This window comes from Thunnus thynnus, chromosome 2 (genome assembly GCF_963924715.1).
Source record: "Thunnus thynnus chromosome 2, fThuThy2.1, whole genome shotgun sequence".
In the NCBI taxonomy this organism is placed as follows: Eukaryota; Metazoa; Chordata; class Actinopteri; order Scombriformes; family Scombridae; genus Thunnus; species Thunnus thynnus.
In genome coordinates this window covers 36,886,323-36,904,414 of record NC_089518.1, presented here as the reverse complement: position 1 = coordinate 36,904,414, position 18,092 = coordinate 36,886,323, and the positions used below count along the sequence as shown (strand labels likewise).

Genomic DNA, 18,092 nt, shown 5'->3' with positions numbered 1-18,092 from the left:
TGCCACTTTCCTTTCAGCCTTAAAATGTTTCATGAAAACGACCAAAGAATCAAAGAATCTGATGACAGTTTTTGGACGGTTTGTTGATGTTGGAAGGGAAACGCTGCTCTCAATCAACTCTGATCAAACTACTCTGATAAAGTTTTTAGGTGGTAAACTATTAATTTATCACTTCAGAATAGTTTCTTTTCTTAATCAAAAATGTTTGATATTACAGAGAAATACTTGATTTGAAACCAGGCTGCTTTAATATAAGAAACATCAGTCATTCATTAATACAATGATGATGCAGACAGACTGTGTCAAAGGTCACAGGTTTGATTCCTTCAGAGGCCCGTTAACGTCCATCAGCAGCTGTGTTTCCTCTCTGACTCTCCGTCTGCTCTGATTCACGCTGGATGTGAGGATCAGCTGACTAAAATAAAAACAATAACGTCTCTCTCTCTCTTTTCTCCCCACTCGTCTGAAACCAGAGGTCGTTCCGATCGTTCGCAAACGACGACCGCCACGTCATGGCCAAGCACGCCGGCGTTTATCCGACGCCGGAGGAGCTGGAGGCCGTCCAGGCGCTGGTGTCCACCGTGGAGGGTGCCCTGAAGAAAGTCTCCGATTGGATGGACGGCCTCAACAAACCCTCAGGGAAGACCTCGACCAACAGCGAAGCTGCCGATGACAAAGCAGAGGAAGACGCCGCCGATACAAAGTAGGTCCCTGCTGCTTTTCATCCTTTTCATACAAACACTTCAGTTTTTCATCTCACTGCTCAGTGGGCGTTTTAAGCTTATAGGGAAAAATATAAGATGAAGTGAATTTATTGCTTGTTCCAGTTTAGTTTCAGACTCTGCTGCCAGATCGTTTCCCTCCATAAAAACCAGGTTCTGCAGTATATCTTCATCGGGGACAATTCATGTGATGATTGGATGATTAAACTCGCTCAACAAACACTCATAAATCGCCAACATTTGGCTGCTGGCCCAAACATCTGTGTATTAACAAGACATCTCTTGTGGTGGTTCAGGGAGGAGCTGCTAGCGCACACGAGCAGGACTGAAGAAGAGAATGCATACTGTTGATTTGTGGGTGAAGGTCGAGACTGGAGCTGCGAGGATCAGTCGATTAAACGGTCACATGTGAACACGTCAGCGTATAAACAGAGCCGAGTGCACCGTCAGTCCATTTAGCAGCATATCAAGGTTTTCATTCACATCTTGTAGTTTCTCTGCGCAGATAGTTTTAAAGACATGTCCGTCTGTGAGATTTCTGTTTCCACTACAGCACGACGGATGTGAGCAGAATTCAGCTTTTTGCTCCTCAGAGCGGAAAATTTTTGGATATAAACAATTCAACAGCAGCGTGTCTTCCCAGGAACCGAGTCCCCGCAGACCTCGCTGTCAACAGGTGTTAAAGACACTGTTTCTTTAGTAGAAAGTAGTTTGAGTGAAAAAATGTTGACAGCGAGGTTTCATCTGGAGCAACACAAACACTTTCCTGAAAGATGATGCTGCTGTTGAAAGTTTTCAGTACTTTCAGATGTACTGTAGTGGAGACAGAAATGAGAGAGAATCTCCAAACCGGGAAAAATAAAACCAAAACTCATCTGTATGATTAGATACCAGTAGAGGTGTAGAACTACAGATCAGATAGACGGACTACGAGGATGTGACAGTAACCTTTGCTATGTTAGATCACTAACTACTCTCATCTCTTCATAACTTGTCTTCAGTGTAAGAAAAAGGGGACAAAATCCACAGTCCTTGTCCCAGAGTTCAGCTGAAGCTGCGGCAGTTTGCCAAATCTTTTTTACTAATGTGTGTCTCTCAGGGAGGTGTTTGGAGAGGCACATAAAAGTTTGTCGGTGTGAAAAAATATGAGCAATAAACTTTGAACATCTGTGCAGATTCTCAGACATCAACGTCATCTTTGAGAAATTGTTTTCTCGCTCTTGAAGACGAGTCCAGTTGACCTTCTGGTTAAACTTTTACATGCCCTGATGGCCTGACGGTTAAAGCACACACCACATAACCACGACGCCCACGGTTCAACTACTGGCCGAGGGATCTGTGTTGCAAAAGATAATCTTAAAAAACAACTTTTGCACAACCAACAGCTGAGACGTCATATTTGCTTCAGCTGAACTTTAAAATGTGTTTCTGCACAGAACAAAGACTGTGGATTCTGCATCATGTCTGACAGTGTCTATGCATTAGGAAGGAATCACTTCACAGCCAGTATAGACAGGAGAGTTCATTACTGGAACCAGTAAGTCTGTCAGTGTACAGTACATATGTCATGTGAATCCTGACAGACTGATCTGAACCGTTGACAGACGCTGCTGTCCAGTATCTGAGTATCTGAGGACCTGTGTGTGTGTTTAACCTCCTCTGATCTCTCTGACGCCGCCTCTCATTGGTCTGCTCCCCGCAGGCCGGACGGGACGTCGGTGCTGTGCGGGGTGACGCGTGTCGGCCTGGTGGCCAAAGGCCTGCTGATCAAAGGGGACATGGACCTGGAACTGGTGCTGATGTGTAGAGAGAAACCCACCAAGCTGCTGCTGTACACCATCAGCGCCAACCTCCCCCTGCAGATCCAGGTACAGTGAGCCACACCTCCAGCACTGCGGCGTTCAGCACTCTGCATCCAGAATGAGCCATGAAAGCACCGCTGAGGAAGCAACCTCGGGGTGGGGAGGCATTAAAAAAAACATCTATGTGATCTGAGCTTCAGTAGAGACTCTCGTCCACAGAGAGCACGACTAGAGGAGCTTCATATGAGAGATAAAAGTTTGTGACATTGAGAAGAGACGTGCTGACACCCTGAAGTCAAGCAGAACATCATAATAATAATAATAGAAGTAGTGGACAGTATTTAAATACAGATAATATATTATATATACAGCACATTCAGAATTTTGCATTTTATATACATTGACCTTTGAATTAAAAAGAAATTTGAAAAAGTTTAAAACACACGGTGCGTCTTAATTAAAAGACATTTTTCAATCAGAATCATAATTTACTCTCAGTAGCCATCAGATATCAACATGTCAGTTATACAGTTGAAATTCTGACAAATGTGTAGACAAAATAAAAAATCCTCAAAAATCAATAAGCTAATAAATGCAGGTGTTCAAATTGCATTTTATTCGACCAACAGTTAAAAAGATTCATACATAACTGCACATATAAAAGCATCAAATTCTCACATTTGAAAAGCTGGAATCAACATATTTTTGGTGCTTTTGCTTTAAAAAAAAAATGCTAAAATGATGAATAAACCACAAAGTAATTGACAATCATAATTTTGTCAATCATATAATCGATTAAGTGACTAGTTGTTGCAGCTCTAGTTTGAAATACAGTTAAAGTATTCAGAGCTGCAGATCATAACATCACATATGAAGCAATAACAATATATAACATGTATGTAAAGAAATGACAGATTTAGAAAATCAAATCCACCTGGTTTTTCTCTCCCAGTTATGAACTGGTTCCCATTAACAGCTGCCATCACTTAGCAGTGGAAGAGCGATGAGTGCACTCATGATCGGACGCTTCCTACACTCAGCATCTAGTCTAGTCTAATATACCACATATATGACACTTCCTGTTTCATCTCCAGTAAAACTATTGCACACATATATATTCATTTATTGATATTTTACAAGCGGCAACCTCCAGGGCTGAAAAATGAAGCCAAAAACTGCAGTTCCTTGAACGACCACTTGAGGCTCCAAAAGCGAGTCAATCCCCATAGACCCCCATGTTAAAATGTCCAACTTTACAGCAGAAATAAACATGTTTACAGCCTGGTACAAACAACGGTTTTGGTCTCTGTAGCTAATTTCCTCTTTCATGACAACTGTACGGGGGGTGAATTTTATATAACTCACCCCTTTAAACTTTATTAAGCCTTAAAGTTCTGCGTAATAAAGGACATGGCTGCTTTGAGTGACAGGTCCACCAGCCGCTAGGTGGCTCACTTTGAGCTTCAAAACCGCTCTTCAGAAACCAACGCGTGACGTCACGGTAACTACGTCCATATTTTTATACAGTCTATGATATTTTGTCCAGGACTGATTAACAAACTCATTGAGTGGAGATAAAATACTCCAAGAAGATCAGATGATAATTACCAGTACAAACCAGTACAGAAAACCTGAATGGGGAAAAACATTAATTTATCCTCAGAATTATGATGTTTTATAGAAATGTTTGGGGGAAATAAGTAATTTCTCAAGGGGCAGGGAGTGTTTTTTCCTTCTTAAACCAGATGAAAGGATTATTTTTAGTGGGGGGGGGGTGATGTGAAGTGGATATGATATGAGAAGGAAGTAGCCTGTGCTGCTGAGACAATACTCCATTTATCTCTGCCGTCGTGTCTCCTTGAGATGTCTAAAGCTCCAGACTGCAGAATAATCTTCACAGCCAGACTTCTAACTGCTGGGATTCTTTCTTTCTTCCTTATTTCCACTGGAGATGATGCATCCCAACAACACCCAGGCTTTTCTTTTTAAATCCCACATTCCCAGTTCCACAGTCGTACAAACATGTCAATTTTTATCGAAGCCTTCAAATGGGTTTCCACAGTCCCCCCCCCGCACAACCTCCCTAAAGCATCTAGCTAACGAACAAAGCAGTGCCGGCATACACAGAGCCTAAATGTGCTTCCTGTGCCCCCCCCCCACCTCACCATCTCAGTTAATTACCTGCCATAGCTGCTGCGCGTGCTTCATCATCAAGGGAGGAAAGCGTTTGAAGCTCTCATTTCCTGGACCAAACTGGGAGAGATTGACAGGCAGAGTGCTGATGGATGGGGTCATTTCTCGCAGGGGATGAGATAGAGAGAGAGAGAACGCACTCGAAAACATGTCACTGAAGGCAACAACGAATCTTGAGGGGGGGAAAAAAAAAAAACAAGAGAGTTTGGCGTGCTGGGAATTGGCTGGCAATAACAACACGGAGGGGGGAGAAACTCTGAATGAGATGTGGAGGAAAGCTGCATGTAAACACAAAGTGTCGGTGCCGCTTGTTGTTATGATAGGCTTGTTTACTAGTGGCAAGAAAACGCAGTTTTTGTCATTATTTCTCTCAACAGCTAAAAAACATGATTTTTGTAAGCAAACTGGAACTTCTCAAATAAAAGCGAGTCTCAATTAATAATGTGCTAAACAAATAAAGGCTGATTACCTGCACTATAATGACTCATATACTGATAAAACTGATGCCAGTACAACAGATTCTCAGTCCTTAATTATCTCCAATTTATTAATGTTAGGCTATTGTCCAAAAATGCAGCACTTCCTGTTTACATTTCAAATTAAAATCCCTCCAGGAAAGGGAGGGATCAGTACTTCGTCGTACCTGAAACATTCCCGTAACGCTTTTCGACACTGAATTGTGTGAGATTAATGTGAATATAACAGCAGCAGCAGTAAAAGGTTAAACGTACAGAGAGAACTAACACACACGTCTCATCATCTCCCACCTCAAAGGAAATAAAAGCGGTTCTGTCTGTACTAACTGTATCTAATAAATGATGAAACAGGTGAGAGAGAAGTGGAGGTGAGCATCGTTAACGAAGTATTTCTGCTGTATTTCTTCCTTCATATTATATTTATTTTCAACTCATGTCAGTTTTCCAGCAGTAATAGAGCTTCCTCTCGCGCACAAGCTGCAAAATCTGTCCTGTCATGTCTAAACAAGGAACAGGAAAGTCAAATAAACATCATCCTAACAGCCCGATGAAGCCGTCGATGTTACATATTCAACCAGCAGATCAGACAACATGGACGCTTCTTACTAAACTATGAGGAAACATATCTCTAAAACAAGTAGAGCTGCAACAACTAGACCATTAGTAGAATGACTGAAAGTTAATTGGCAACTATTTTGATCATTTTTCTTTGGTTTCTTTAATCTTCTATGACAGTAAACTGAATATCTTTTGGGTTTCAGGTTGCATCTTGGGCTTTTTCCCCATTTTCTGATGTTGTATAGGCCAAAAAAACGAATCGATTAATCAAGAAAATGATTGTCAGACTGATCAATAATGAAAATAATTGTTAGTTTCAGATCTAAACACAAAGAAAACAAAGAATGAAAGCCTGTGAGGGTAAATAAATGACATCTATTTAAATATATTTGAGCTCTGAGCTCTGATTCATATGATTTGTGTATTGTGTGATTCTTCATGTTGTTCACAGAGTTTTGTCCTCAACACATTTTCCCAATAATGTAGCACAGCAGCAACAGTCAGTGTGGCGACTGTGATATTCGATTTTTAATTAATGGTGCAGCTCCTGCCTTGCAGACAATGACGGAGGACAAATACGAGGTGCGGTCGTGCGTGCCCGAGGCAGCCATCCAGGTCTGCAGCACCAAAGACCCCCGACTCACGCTGAAGATCACCCTCTCCTCCTTAGCCATGAGGGAGGAGCACAGCACCACAGAAGAAGGTATTACCACCTCTCTTACTCCTCCTCCTCTTCCTCCAACCCCCTTTTCCTCCTGCGCCTCCTACCTGAGAGGATGCTTCCCCTTGTTTTTATTTGACCTTTTTATGCAAACAACAGAAGGCGGAGAGAGAGGAAGAAGAGGACAGGAAGTAGAATGAAATCTGAGCTAGAAACTGGAGACAATCTGGGGGGGGAAATGGGAAGGATGATACACCGAGAGGAAGGCTGAAAGCTGAGAGGGTAAAAAACAAGTAGCAGGGATGATATGGATCTGGGTCAAGTGTGGTGAAAATAGCAGATGGCCAGTGAAGGATGATTTCCACAGGGGGACGTGTTGAGTTTGGGGATTTACGAAAAAAAAAAAAATCAGGTGTCTTTTTTGTATCATCCTGCAAGAAAGGATTCAGCGATCCAAAATTAGAGTAGAGAAGCTGTTCCTTTTGGCTTGACTTGTTAAGAAATAGATCTATTTTTCAGGAATTTAATCCCCTTCACATGAAGAGATGTAGTTTATTTAAAGTAATCCCTCAAACCAATGAGCTTATTTTATCACTTTTTGACCTCGATTGACCAAACATCGATTTAAGTCAAGAGGGCAACGTTCAGCATCAGCGCTTCTACCGTGTTTTGTTTTCATTCCCTCAAACGGGAACGAAATTTAAGAGTCAGAAGTAAAGAGCCGCCATTACAGGAACAGCGAGTCCCAATCGTGGTCCCCGGAGAGAGAGAGAGATTGAGTCGAGCCGTCATAAAAGAGGTAGAGAAACGGATTCTGCCGAAAAACAGGAGAGCAGCTGTTGAGTGAAGAGTCACAACAAAGAAGGTTTAACATCCTGTCAGCAGAAACAAGGACAGGAAGGTGTGTTTTTGTCTCATTGACAGTGTGAAATCCCATAAACAACTCTCTCCTGTATACTTACACAAAACAAGAGTCAAAATAAATGGATTATTCAGATTTTTTAGGATCGGTTCCTTGAAGAATCCTCTCGTAACACTGGATTCACTTCCAGGTTGGAAAAATACCCACATTCATTAAAGGAATATCTAATTAAGTCTTGAATCTGTACTTAGCAATGAATTAAACACTCAGACAGCAGCTTCTCATTTAATTCTCACTAATTAATGTTCTGCAACTCGTCCGAACGCCCAGATGTTGGAACTCTTGTCTAGTTAATACGTCCTCTGCAAACCGGCTCGTACCAGTGATTTTAGACCCGTCGTATGATTAATAAACATAAAGTCTCGCCTTCCTTCACAAGAGGAGAAACATTTGTTTGGCTGAAATATATAATCTGAATGACTTTGTTGTTTTAAATATGAGACAGATATGTAATTTACAGTAATCCAAAATGAATAGTCAGTTCAACGTATCACCATAATTATGGCTGAGAGGTTGTTTTTTTTTTAGATTTTATGATTTATATTTTGGTGCAGCAGCTTCTATATTTCAGTCGTCGCCTACTGTAGGCTGTAATATTCTCTCCTCTAATATCTCACTGACTGTCTCATCCCTCGACCGCCTTCATATTACTCATGGAGAACTTTAGAAAGATGTTTTTTAGCATTTTAATCTTCCTCTATAAACTGTAGCGTCTCAGGCTTTCAGACTGATCGACACTAGACAGCAACAACAGCTGAGATGATCACATGATAATTATTATGTACAGAATTTCAAAATAAAACATTGCAGAAACCCCACAAAGGCATTTCCTGTTCATCTCACCAAAACAAGAATGTTCTCCTCAACGTTCAGACAACCAGAACCAATCAGGATCTTCTTTTTTACATTTCTTCTTCCAATTAACAGATTGTTCAGCGGTACATTCCTTCACTGTAAATGAATTGAAACTCAGCACAGAAAACACAAACGCGGCTCTTCAGGAATGTCTTTTCTTTTACATACCTGTCCACATACCTCAGTCACCATCTCAACTGAATATTTCAGTTGTATTTATTTATTCTTTATATTCTGCACATTTACAGGTCTATATTTTTCATCTGGGGCTCCACTGGAATATTTTTTGCTTGATTTACAGCTCAAAAAAACTCCTTATGTATCTCCATAATGGGCCTTTACTTCTCAAATACATCCGTACATGTCCGAGACAACATATGATCAGAAATACCTTCACCTTAGCAACAACCTTAGCGACAAAGGCTACAGAACAGACAGCTGTTTATGGGCATGCATGACAATCTGATGTCAGCTTGTCTGCACAAAAAAACTCATTCAGAACATGTTGAAGCCCTGGATTTTGACTTGCAGGGAACATATACGTTCACCTCAAGACCTATAATGTGCTGAGAGAAAGACACAATGCAAATGATTACTGTTAAGATGATAAGCATTAAGTAGAAGTGTGTTGAATTATTATTATTATATTGTATGTATACATCACAGAAAAACTTGTGATTAATATATGGGCAAAGAATATGTTAAAAGTAATGACACCAAGAGCACCGGACAAAATATAAGTGTGTTTATATTTAACGTCACCTTTTGTATTAAACTTCACTTTTAAAAAAACAAAAAAAACCTCAAGAAAGGATCAAGAAATAAGGGTGTAAAATGGCAAGAGTAATAAGCCATGATGGTGTAAAGTGACCCTAAACAGTTATAAAAAAGGAAAAGAGTGACTGGATAGAACCAAAACCTAGTTTAGAGATTTTGGGTCTGCAACAGATGATGTGAAGACATTATAATGGTGCAATGGTATAAAGAGGTTGGACAAAAGGTGTGACCCATGGAGACCCAAATGGTATAAAAGACCACGGCCTAAGGCTAGGAACATATGTGATGAGCCTTTATATTGTTCTCCTTTTTTGCTGCTCAGAACTCTGACTCCTGATGATTCGTCCTTTTTTCAACATCAAAGAAAAGTTTTGTCCTTGAGCTGATCTGAAACTTTTTCTCAACTGAGATCCAAAGATTTATTCCGACAAAGTTTAGGAGCTTTGTCCATGTTTAGCAAAGATATCCGACATCATAACCGTGTATAAATCACAGTATATCCCCTTTAAGTTACTTACAAATATAGAAAGCTAATGAGATTTGAATAGATCCAGATCAATGCAGATTGAACAGGTGTATTTAATGCTGTCAAAGCTCAACCCTGTCAGTGAACGTGTTGCATATGAGGGTTCTTCAAGGAAGCTGTTGAGGTGTATTTAACTGGTGAGTAACCTGGTTGGATCTTAGACACCCCTGGTTTTTAGAGTTTTTTAACCTCGTCCTCTGCTCACTGACTGTTGGTTTTGTTGCCGTAGCTCCGCAGGTCAGCACGCTGTGTGGATTGACACATCTCTGCGGCCCCCGCTGCCGACGAGGCGCCCCCCCACCCAGCAGCAGGAAACCCCGGGTACAAGGGGCTTCCCCGACCAACCAAATCAAACCAACCCACTCACTCTCTGCCTCAGACATGCTCCTCTACCCCTCCTCCTCCCCTCCCCCCCCCTTCCTCCCTCTGTTGACTGGACTTCTCTCTGGGTCACCATGAAATTCTGGTCCATGTCTTACTGCCGAGCACACAGACTAAAAGGACAAAACGACTACAGTACCCAGCAGTCTATGTCCAGGTGCTTCAGCGCTGTAATTAACAGGGCTGACCCCTCTCTGTTGATCAGTTTTTATTGGCTCACAATGACATTCATCCATAATTTCATGTTGTAAAAACTGTGTTAATTGAATTGATCTGATGTCCTGGTCTCTAATCAAAATTCCCCTAAGCTGATGATGTCAAGGAGAATTTAAGTGGGGGTTGTCCTTATCTGTATGTGGTCTTGACCTGTGAGTGATGGTTCCTTCATGGTCTGCCTCTGGGAAACCGGTTCCACGATCCATCCGGACAAAAGCAGGAAAACTGGGAAGACTTCTGGGAATTAAAGACATGACGATACAATAACTTCACGCTAAATTCTGGGTCTTTCACACAAGAGCTGAGAAAAACTTTCTTGTTTCATGTATTTTTTTGTCCCAGTTAATATTTTTTGTACGGGATATTTCTATGGAGGCTGCAGTGTGCCACCAGAATTATTAGATATTTACACACAGATTTTTAAATTTTAACTACGTCTTAAAATTAAAGCGAGCTGTGCATTAACATTAAATGTTAAGGCGGGAGACAAATTAATTGTGAGATGGAATAAAATAAGAAATGTAAAATTAATATCCTCTTTTAAAATTGTTTTTACGATTCCATTAAACATTTTATTATTATTAAAGGGGCACTCTCATTGATTTTACACATCAAGTTTAGTGGTTTTGCTATGAAAAGTACGACTCAGTCTGTAAAAAGAAATAATATAAAGTCTTCTGTGGCTCTGATGATGTCATCAGTGTTATGAGTGTTTGAAAGTCACAAGCAGACAGGGAGGGTCTAATGAAAGACACTATGAGTTGCATTATGGGAAGTGTAGTATCTAGCGTTTTGGGGACTTGTCTCTCGTAACTTTATGAAAGTGCAATACTACAGTAATTAAGTAGAGAACTTTCTAATTAATTAATTATTTAATGACAGAATGAGGAAATCTGGCAAATATAATGATCTTTTTATTCATTATTTTATTTTATTTATTTATTTTTTTAAATCATTTTAAATTCCTCACGTAGCTTAAATGCAGATTTTAAAAAAAAATTTAATTGCATTTTTAAGTGTTTCAGTTTATTATTTGATTATTATTAAACACTGAAGAAATTATTATTGTGTTAATGATTTAATATAATGATAATAATATAAAATTTAGATTTTATATTTTTTAAATTATTTTAAATTCCTCACATAGCTTAGATGCAGATTTTTATTATTATAATTGTGTTTTTAAGTGTTTCGGTTTGTTATTTGATTATTATTAAACACTAAAAAAATTATTATTGCGGCACACTTGAGACTCCGTACATTTCACTTACAGAATTGTGTTATTTTTTTCAATATATAATCCCCTGATAGTTTGTGTTTATCATATTGGAAAAAATTTTCAGGTATGACAGCACATGAAAATATGCTTAATGTTGCATTAGTATGAGTGCATCCTTATTATTATTATTATTATTATTATTATTATTATTATTATTATTATCATTATTATTAATCCGTAGGACCGTCAGTGTCTTTAAATAACAAGTGATCCCAGGAATCACTTCTGTACTTATTAGTGTTACTATAGTTTCAAGCCACTATGAATTTTTTTAATAGAAAGAAAAATCATTTAATAGCTTTTTGTCAGGTTTCACTTCAATTCCCATTTTCATTTGTTTAGAGGTCTCCAGGTGCACCAAGCAAGCAAAACCCAAAAGTGCCGGATTAATAAAGTCGAACACCTGCAGCTCACTTTGATAAATCCTTCAATTAGCTGCAGTTTTCCCTGTCAGAGTACCACATTACCCAGAAGTCCCTGAGGCAGAACATGAAGGTCCTCAGTCCTTGGTCTTCGAGGAGGAGCGACACGGGACGAGCCCTGTGTCTCTCATCAGCTCCTTTCATTTGTCTTCCACCTCTTCCATCCTGTTCAAGCTTTCACTGCGGTCTCTACAGCAACAGACTGCTAAACCACACACGTCGCTCTGCAGCTCACGTTACTGTGGATGTTTCACACGCAGGCCAATAAATTGGAATTTGAATACTGCAGAATTGGAGACTACACTGTTAACTCCAGCAGCTTTTTTTTTTTTTTTTTTTTGATGCTCCGTGTCAGCATTACTGTCAGCTTTGTGGAAAAGAACTATGATTTAATCTCTGCTGGCCGCTGTTGCTCATTGGACGAGATCTTTGCACCATAATAGCGCTGATTCCAGTGTGATGGGGCATTTATCAAGGTCTAATATTTGCAACTTGGCAAGCTGGAGAATAAAGATAACGTTTTCAAGTTGCAGTCCCTATCTTAATTCCTCAGTGAGATCATATGATAACCTGTGAGCACTGCAGTGTGGTCTGCAGTCTGTTCCCCCCTCTCTCCCCCCTTTTTTTTGTTCGTCTGCTTGACTGTCCCACAGTGGGCACCCCTTAGCTGCTCCTGAGAACAAACAGCCTTCACTTTCTTTCCAGGGTGGCGTTCTCACTCTCAGATGTTTATGTTGTCGTTGTCATCTGCTGTCACTCTTCTTCTGCTGTCGTTCTCCCATGGCTCGGCCTCCAGTCATGGCAGGAGTGCTCCCCACAGGAACCCGGTGTGGAGAGACTGTTTCAGTCAAACATAAACATCTGACCAACCCCGCAAGAGTGAAAATACTAGCATGGCACCCCAGAAAACTGCAGAGCAAGCTGGGATGACTTTTTTATTGAAATAGAATTGCTAATGTGTCTGCACTGTTCTCCGCCTTACTGCAATCTCAGGCATTCCTGAGCCAGTATTTATTTTTTCCTTGTATATAAAGTTTTTAAAGATTTAAATCTCTAATCTGGCTTTTTGGTCCTGAGTCATTGCCATGCTCTCATTTTCGTCCTGCGTTGTAATTGATAACACACTAATCTGGCGTGTTCCATCGCCTTCAGCCACTGATCTGCATCTAGAGTGAGACTCCGGCCGGGCAGCAAGACGCATGCGCTCACATCTACTCCGGTTCCTCCTGTCAATGTTGTGAAAGATCCTGCCTTGTGCATGAGAAACTCCCTTCTCCCAGAAAAAAAAATCACGGAATCTCTCAAATTCCCCCCCCCCCCCCTAGCTCATTCGGTCAGATCAGTGGGTTTGCCTAATAATTAGCCGTCCAACCAACCCTGCTGCCTGTGTGTCTGTGTGTGAGTGTGTGAGGTCAGTGCGCTCACGCTCAGTCTGTCCCATCTCATCCTGTCCCTCTCTCCAGAGGAGGGCGAGCAGGAGGACGACAAGGAGAGACAGGAGGACAAACGAGATGAGGAGGAGGAGGAGGAGGAGGAGGAGGGGGAGGAGGAGGAGGATGTCTTGGACAGGCAGAAGTGCCAGGCTGCGCTGGCTTCGCTCCGACACGCCAAGTGGTTCCAGGTGAGCACAGCTGGGCTGATGACACTTTTACAGTCTGGCAGCCAGTCGTACTATGAACTGTGTCTCCTACATTATGTTCATTTGTCATGTCATGTTTAATGTCTGTCAAAGAAACTTAATAATCCTGCCTGGAACATAATGAAAGAACATTTTTAATGAACCTGCAGTCGCTTCTTCATAGTCTACATAACTGCAGAAACTTCAGTGACGTTTTGCATGTCTTCCCTAGTTTCCTCTTTCAGCAGCTAGAGCATGGTAAACATTTTTATCATCACTTCAGAAATGGTTTAAGTTTACTGAAGGATTGTGGTGTTGGAACAGTGACTTAAAGCACAAAAAAGGAGGTATTTATGTTTTAATATTTAAACAAAACTACAATCCTTCCCCAACTTTAACCAAAGTGCTTTAGTAGCCTAAACTCTTGTCAAAACTCGCTATCAAAGTCCTGCTTTTGTATCTCAACCATCCACCTCAATCATGTCCCTGTGAGTCCTTCTTGGTACAAGAATGTAAAACTTCCTGGACTGGAAACAACGTTGCCAGTATACGTTTCATTCAAAACGTATTTCGTTAAATCTTTGAGTCATATATAGACATAATGTTTAGCTGGACAGGATAAGAATAACTTTGTCAACATCACAAACATCCAGTAATAAGCTGTGCCAGAATTAAAACCACATAGTTGAATGATGGTTTATCTCTCTACTAAAGGAAGGATGAATCTCTGTATGTATGTATGTATGTCCTTTGCATATCTCAAGAAATGTTCATCCGATCAACTCCAGACTTGGCGGGTGTGTGGCTGGTGACCCAGTGGAGTGTAGTGTGAAGTTGTTTGGATGAGAGATTCTCGAGAAATATATACAAATACCTCATAAACCACGTTACTGTAGAGCCAATGAGCAGAAATACAGCCAGCTCAACTCTGCTATGGCAACATACATTGTAGTCGGAGAAGAGATTACAACCGTAGTCTTAATGACTTGAAAGAGTTTAAGAGACTTCAGCTCGTGCTTCGGGACTCTGACTTGACTTCATAGTTGGCGGGTGTTCTGCTGAGGACCCAAGGAAGTTCAGTGTCGAGTGTGAAGTTGTTTGGACACGCGACACGTTAAACTTTTAATAAAAAACGAGCAAAGGCATGCGGCCAATAGGAGCGCAGAAACGTTTGATTGGCAGCAGAATCAAACAATGGAAGGCTGTAAACTGCTTCTATGGTTCAATTTAGTCTCACAGGTGAAGTTTCTGTCTGGATTAAAACCATTTAATTTATTAATTCACCATCATTTTAATCGATACGTTTGTCAGTTTATACATATATATGCAGTTCTTTAGAAATAATAAGCATCTGGCCCGTTCCGAACAGGCACGTCGTTTTGAACGGACACTCCACTGGGCTTAGAAAAACATTAGGGAAAGAATAAACAGAGCAAAAAGACGAAAAACAAGGCAGAGTGGGATAACTCTGAAGGATGCAGGGTCATGAAGAGATCCTGCACCAAATCAGTTTTCAGATGAGCTGCAACTCTGTCGTCCTGACTGAAGCGAGAGAGTTATTCCACCGCTGAGCAGAGAGTCAAGGTCAGGTGAAGCACTGAGCAGCTTCCCTCAGGGAAGGAAAGCTTAATGCCAAGTAGTATCAGAGTGAAGTGCTGCACTGTGGACTGCAGGTGAAGCAGTGCAGGAAGGATTTTTTTTTTTTTTCATGGTATTTAGACAAGGTTAATATGACCCTCCACTGATTTGTAATAACCACAGATACAATTAGTGACGCTCTTCCATGTCTGTAAGGTGTAAATGTAAGCAGCTGAATTAAATTACCCGCTTTATCTTGTGAATAGTCATCCTCTGCAAATTGAAACGTCAATAATCTCCAGTATAATTTGTTTTTGGTGTAATTTCATCATCATGTTCTTCTAGACATCCAGTTTCTCCTTCTACGTTCCTCCAGCACTTTGTTTTAACTTTGGCAGAACATCGAGAGGAAGGTTGTAAACAACATTTGTTAAATTCACTGCTGGTTTTGTTAAGTCATGCATATTTATTTCACTAAAAGCAGAGGAGTACTAGTGTCATGACTTTAGAAATTGCTGTTTTCACAAAGGGGGAATTAATACAGTAAATACATTTTACACTGTACATCACAAATGTTATGTAATTACTATACATGAACTCAAAAGACAGAAACAATACTTAAGACATGCATAATCCAAACATACATGAAACATACACAAAACAATACACAGTCATGGAAGATCCATTGATATCAGATACTAATAATCATTATTTTCATTATTAATTGTTTAAAGCACCCATGACAACTTCCCAGAACCCGAGGTGACGCCCACAAATTGCTTGTTTTATCCATTTATAGTGGTATAAAACAGAGAAAATAGCCGAATCTTCACATTTTAGAAACTTAGTAAATATTTGGAATTTCAGTAAACAGTGCAGGACTGAAAATGTTCCAGAAAGTTGGCTTTGAAGATGTTTCACGAGGAAGAAAATGCATTTAACCATTTTTGTTAGAGCTCAAGGATACACACACAACTCACAGACTGAATCTAAACATGACTTTTATTTGTTTTCAAGAAAACTCCACCAGGCACTTTAAAGGATAATTGATTATGATAATTGTCGGCACTTAATTTCCTGTCGATTGACATCAATTAACAGAGAACAAGGCAACATATGTATCAGTAACCTGAGTAAAACTACACTGATGTCTGAGAGAACTTGTCTTTCATTGTCTTCAGTTAGATGATGTTCTTGGCACTAATATTCAATTCTCAAGAAAAATATTTTGGATGGAATATCACTTTAACTGTCCCAGACTGCATATTTATCTCCCTGAGAGTCTAAAGTTAACGAGAACTTCTGCCTGCAGATGAAATTATGGAACAGAATTGAACATTAATCGAGTTAAATATCAGCATCATTCTCTCATGATTGTATTAGCAGCATATTTAAATTTCTGGGCTCATGAAAATGCCTCTACTTACTGCTGAAGATCCCACATCTCTGAGACTGGAAAGTATCATAGGGACACACTGATGGGTGACAAATTGAAGGAAAAAGTGTCTTAGTAATGAGTTGGGCCACCAGAACGCCATTCTTCAAAAAGATATTCCCTTATTTGGTGTTTTGATGATGGTGGTGGAGAGCGCTGTCTAACACGTCGGACCAAAATCTCCCAATTGTTCAATTTCAACTACTTTGTATTGATTTGCAGTGATCCTTCCCTCTAAGGGGACTCAAACCATGCCAGCAAAATACCCCTAAAAGCATAACAGAGCCACCGGATCCCCCTCACTGTAGGGGTCAAGCATTCAGGCCTGTACCGTTCTCTCGGCGAACGCCACTCAAACACTCGCCCACTTGTCGAGAACATGGCGAAGAAGGATGACTCATCTGACCTTATCACTTTTTCCACATCTCTGCAGACCAGTGCTTGTGGTTTTTGCACCGCTGAACTCTCAAATGTGCATTCATCTTTGTAATGAGGGGTTTATGCACTGCCACCCTACTATAATATCCCTCGCTATGTAATTGTCGACGGACCGTTCTCGCTGACACAGTCCGGTCACGTCCTTGCATCGACAAGAGTCGCTCTTATGTGTTTCCTTTAATATCGCACTAATGCACGAGCACCGCGGTCATCAAATGTGCGCTGTCGACCGCAATTTCCGACTCTATTTACTTACTGCCATAGATCTAAATACAGATGTCACTTTAGTCATTATTCCCATTGAAACAGCAGCCAGTTGAGCAGTCATCCGTGTCCCAACAATCAACCCTCTTTCAAAGTCACTGAGATCTTTTCCTCTTGCCATCTTGATACAAAATCACAATCAACTGCTCAGCATTTTCACGCCTCTACGCCAGCGACAGCTGTGGCCGGAGGCGTTATGTTTTCGAGTTGTCCTTCCGTCCATCCGCCCGTCCCGTTCTCAGGAACGTGATATCCCAGGAACGCCTTCAGGGAATTTCTTCAAATTTGGCACAAACGTCCACTTGGACTCAATGATGAACTAATTAGAATTTGGTGGTCAAAGGTCAAGGTCACCTCACGTCAGTCCCATTCTCGTGAACGCAGTGTCTCAGAAACGCCTGGAGGCAGTTTCATTACATCTGGCGCAAACATCCAATCTGACTCAAGGATGAACTGATTAGAATTTGGTGGTCAAATGTCAAATGTCACCTCACAAAACCCGTTTTTGGCCTTAACTCAAGAATTCATAACTAATTATATCAAAGTTTCACACAAACGTCAAATAGGATAAAACAATGAGGTGATAACATTTCATATCCGAAAGGTCAACTTCACTGTGACATCACAATGTTCTGCAAAAACACGTTTCTGGCCGTTATTCAACACCATAACTCAGGAACAGAAGATTGTGACCATATTTCACATTTGGTCGGATGCTGAATCGGTGACACTAATCTTGGTTCCCACCTTGAAACTGTGGTGATTGTAAAGATCTACTGTGCTGCTGAGTCGAAGATGTGTGTGAAACATCCACGTCTTAGTATTTGTAGGATCTGTGCAGCAACATCTGTATGAGTCTGGACAGACATGGATGTAAACTGCAACTTGACTGGTTGGCACACAACTACGCGGCGGCTAGTTATACAGAGAATGATTGGATGTTAATTACTTAATTGTACCATGCGACGC

The 18,092-nt window shown here is 40.6% G+C and overlaps 1 protein-coding gene across 4 annotated transcripts in view; it reads left to right on the top strand.

Moving 5' to 3' along the window:
• The window catches only part of LOC137169617 (spermatid perinuclear RNA-binding protein-like), an 83,429-nt gene that overhangs the window by 34,766 nt on the left and 30,571 nt on the right, over nucleotides 1-18,092 (top strand). For all 4 annotated transcript variants that reach the window (XM_067572892.1, XM_067572900.1, XM_067572901.1 and 1 more), the window contains exons 3-6: nucleotides 474-703; nucleotides 2,425-2,590; nucleotides 6,310-6,454; nucleotides 13,254-13,411. In XM_067572892.1, the coding sequence (XP_067428993.1) occupies nucleotides 474-703; nucleotides 2,425-2,590; nucleotides 6,310-6,454; nucleotides 13,254-13,411 (699 nt within the window). The remainder of the gene's footprint in view (nucleotides 1-473; nucleotides 704-2,424; nucleotides 2,591-6,309; nucleotides 6,455-13,253; nucleotides 13,412-18,092) is intronic.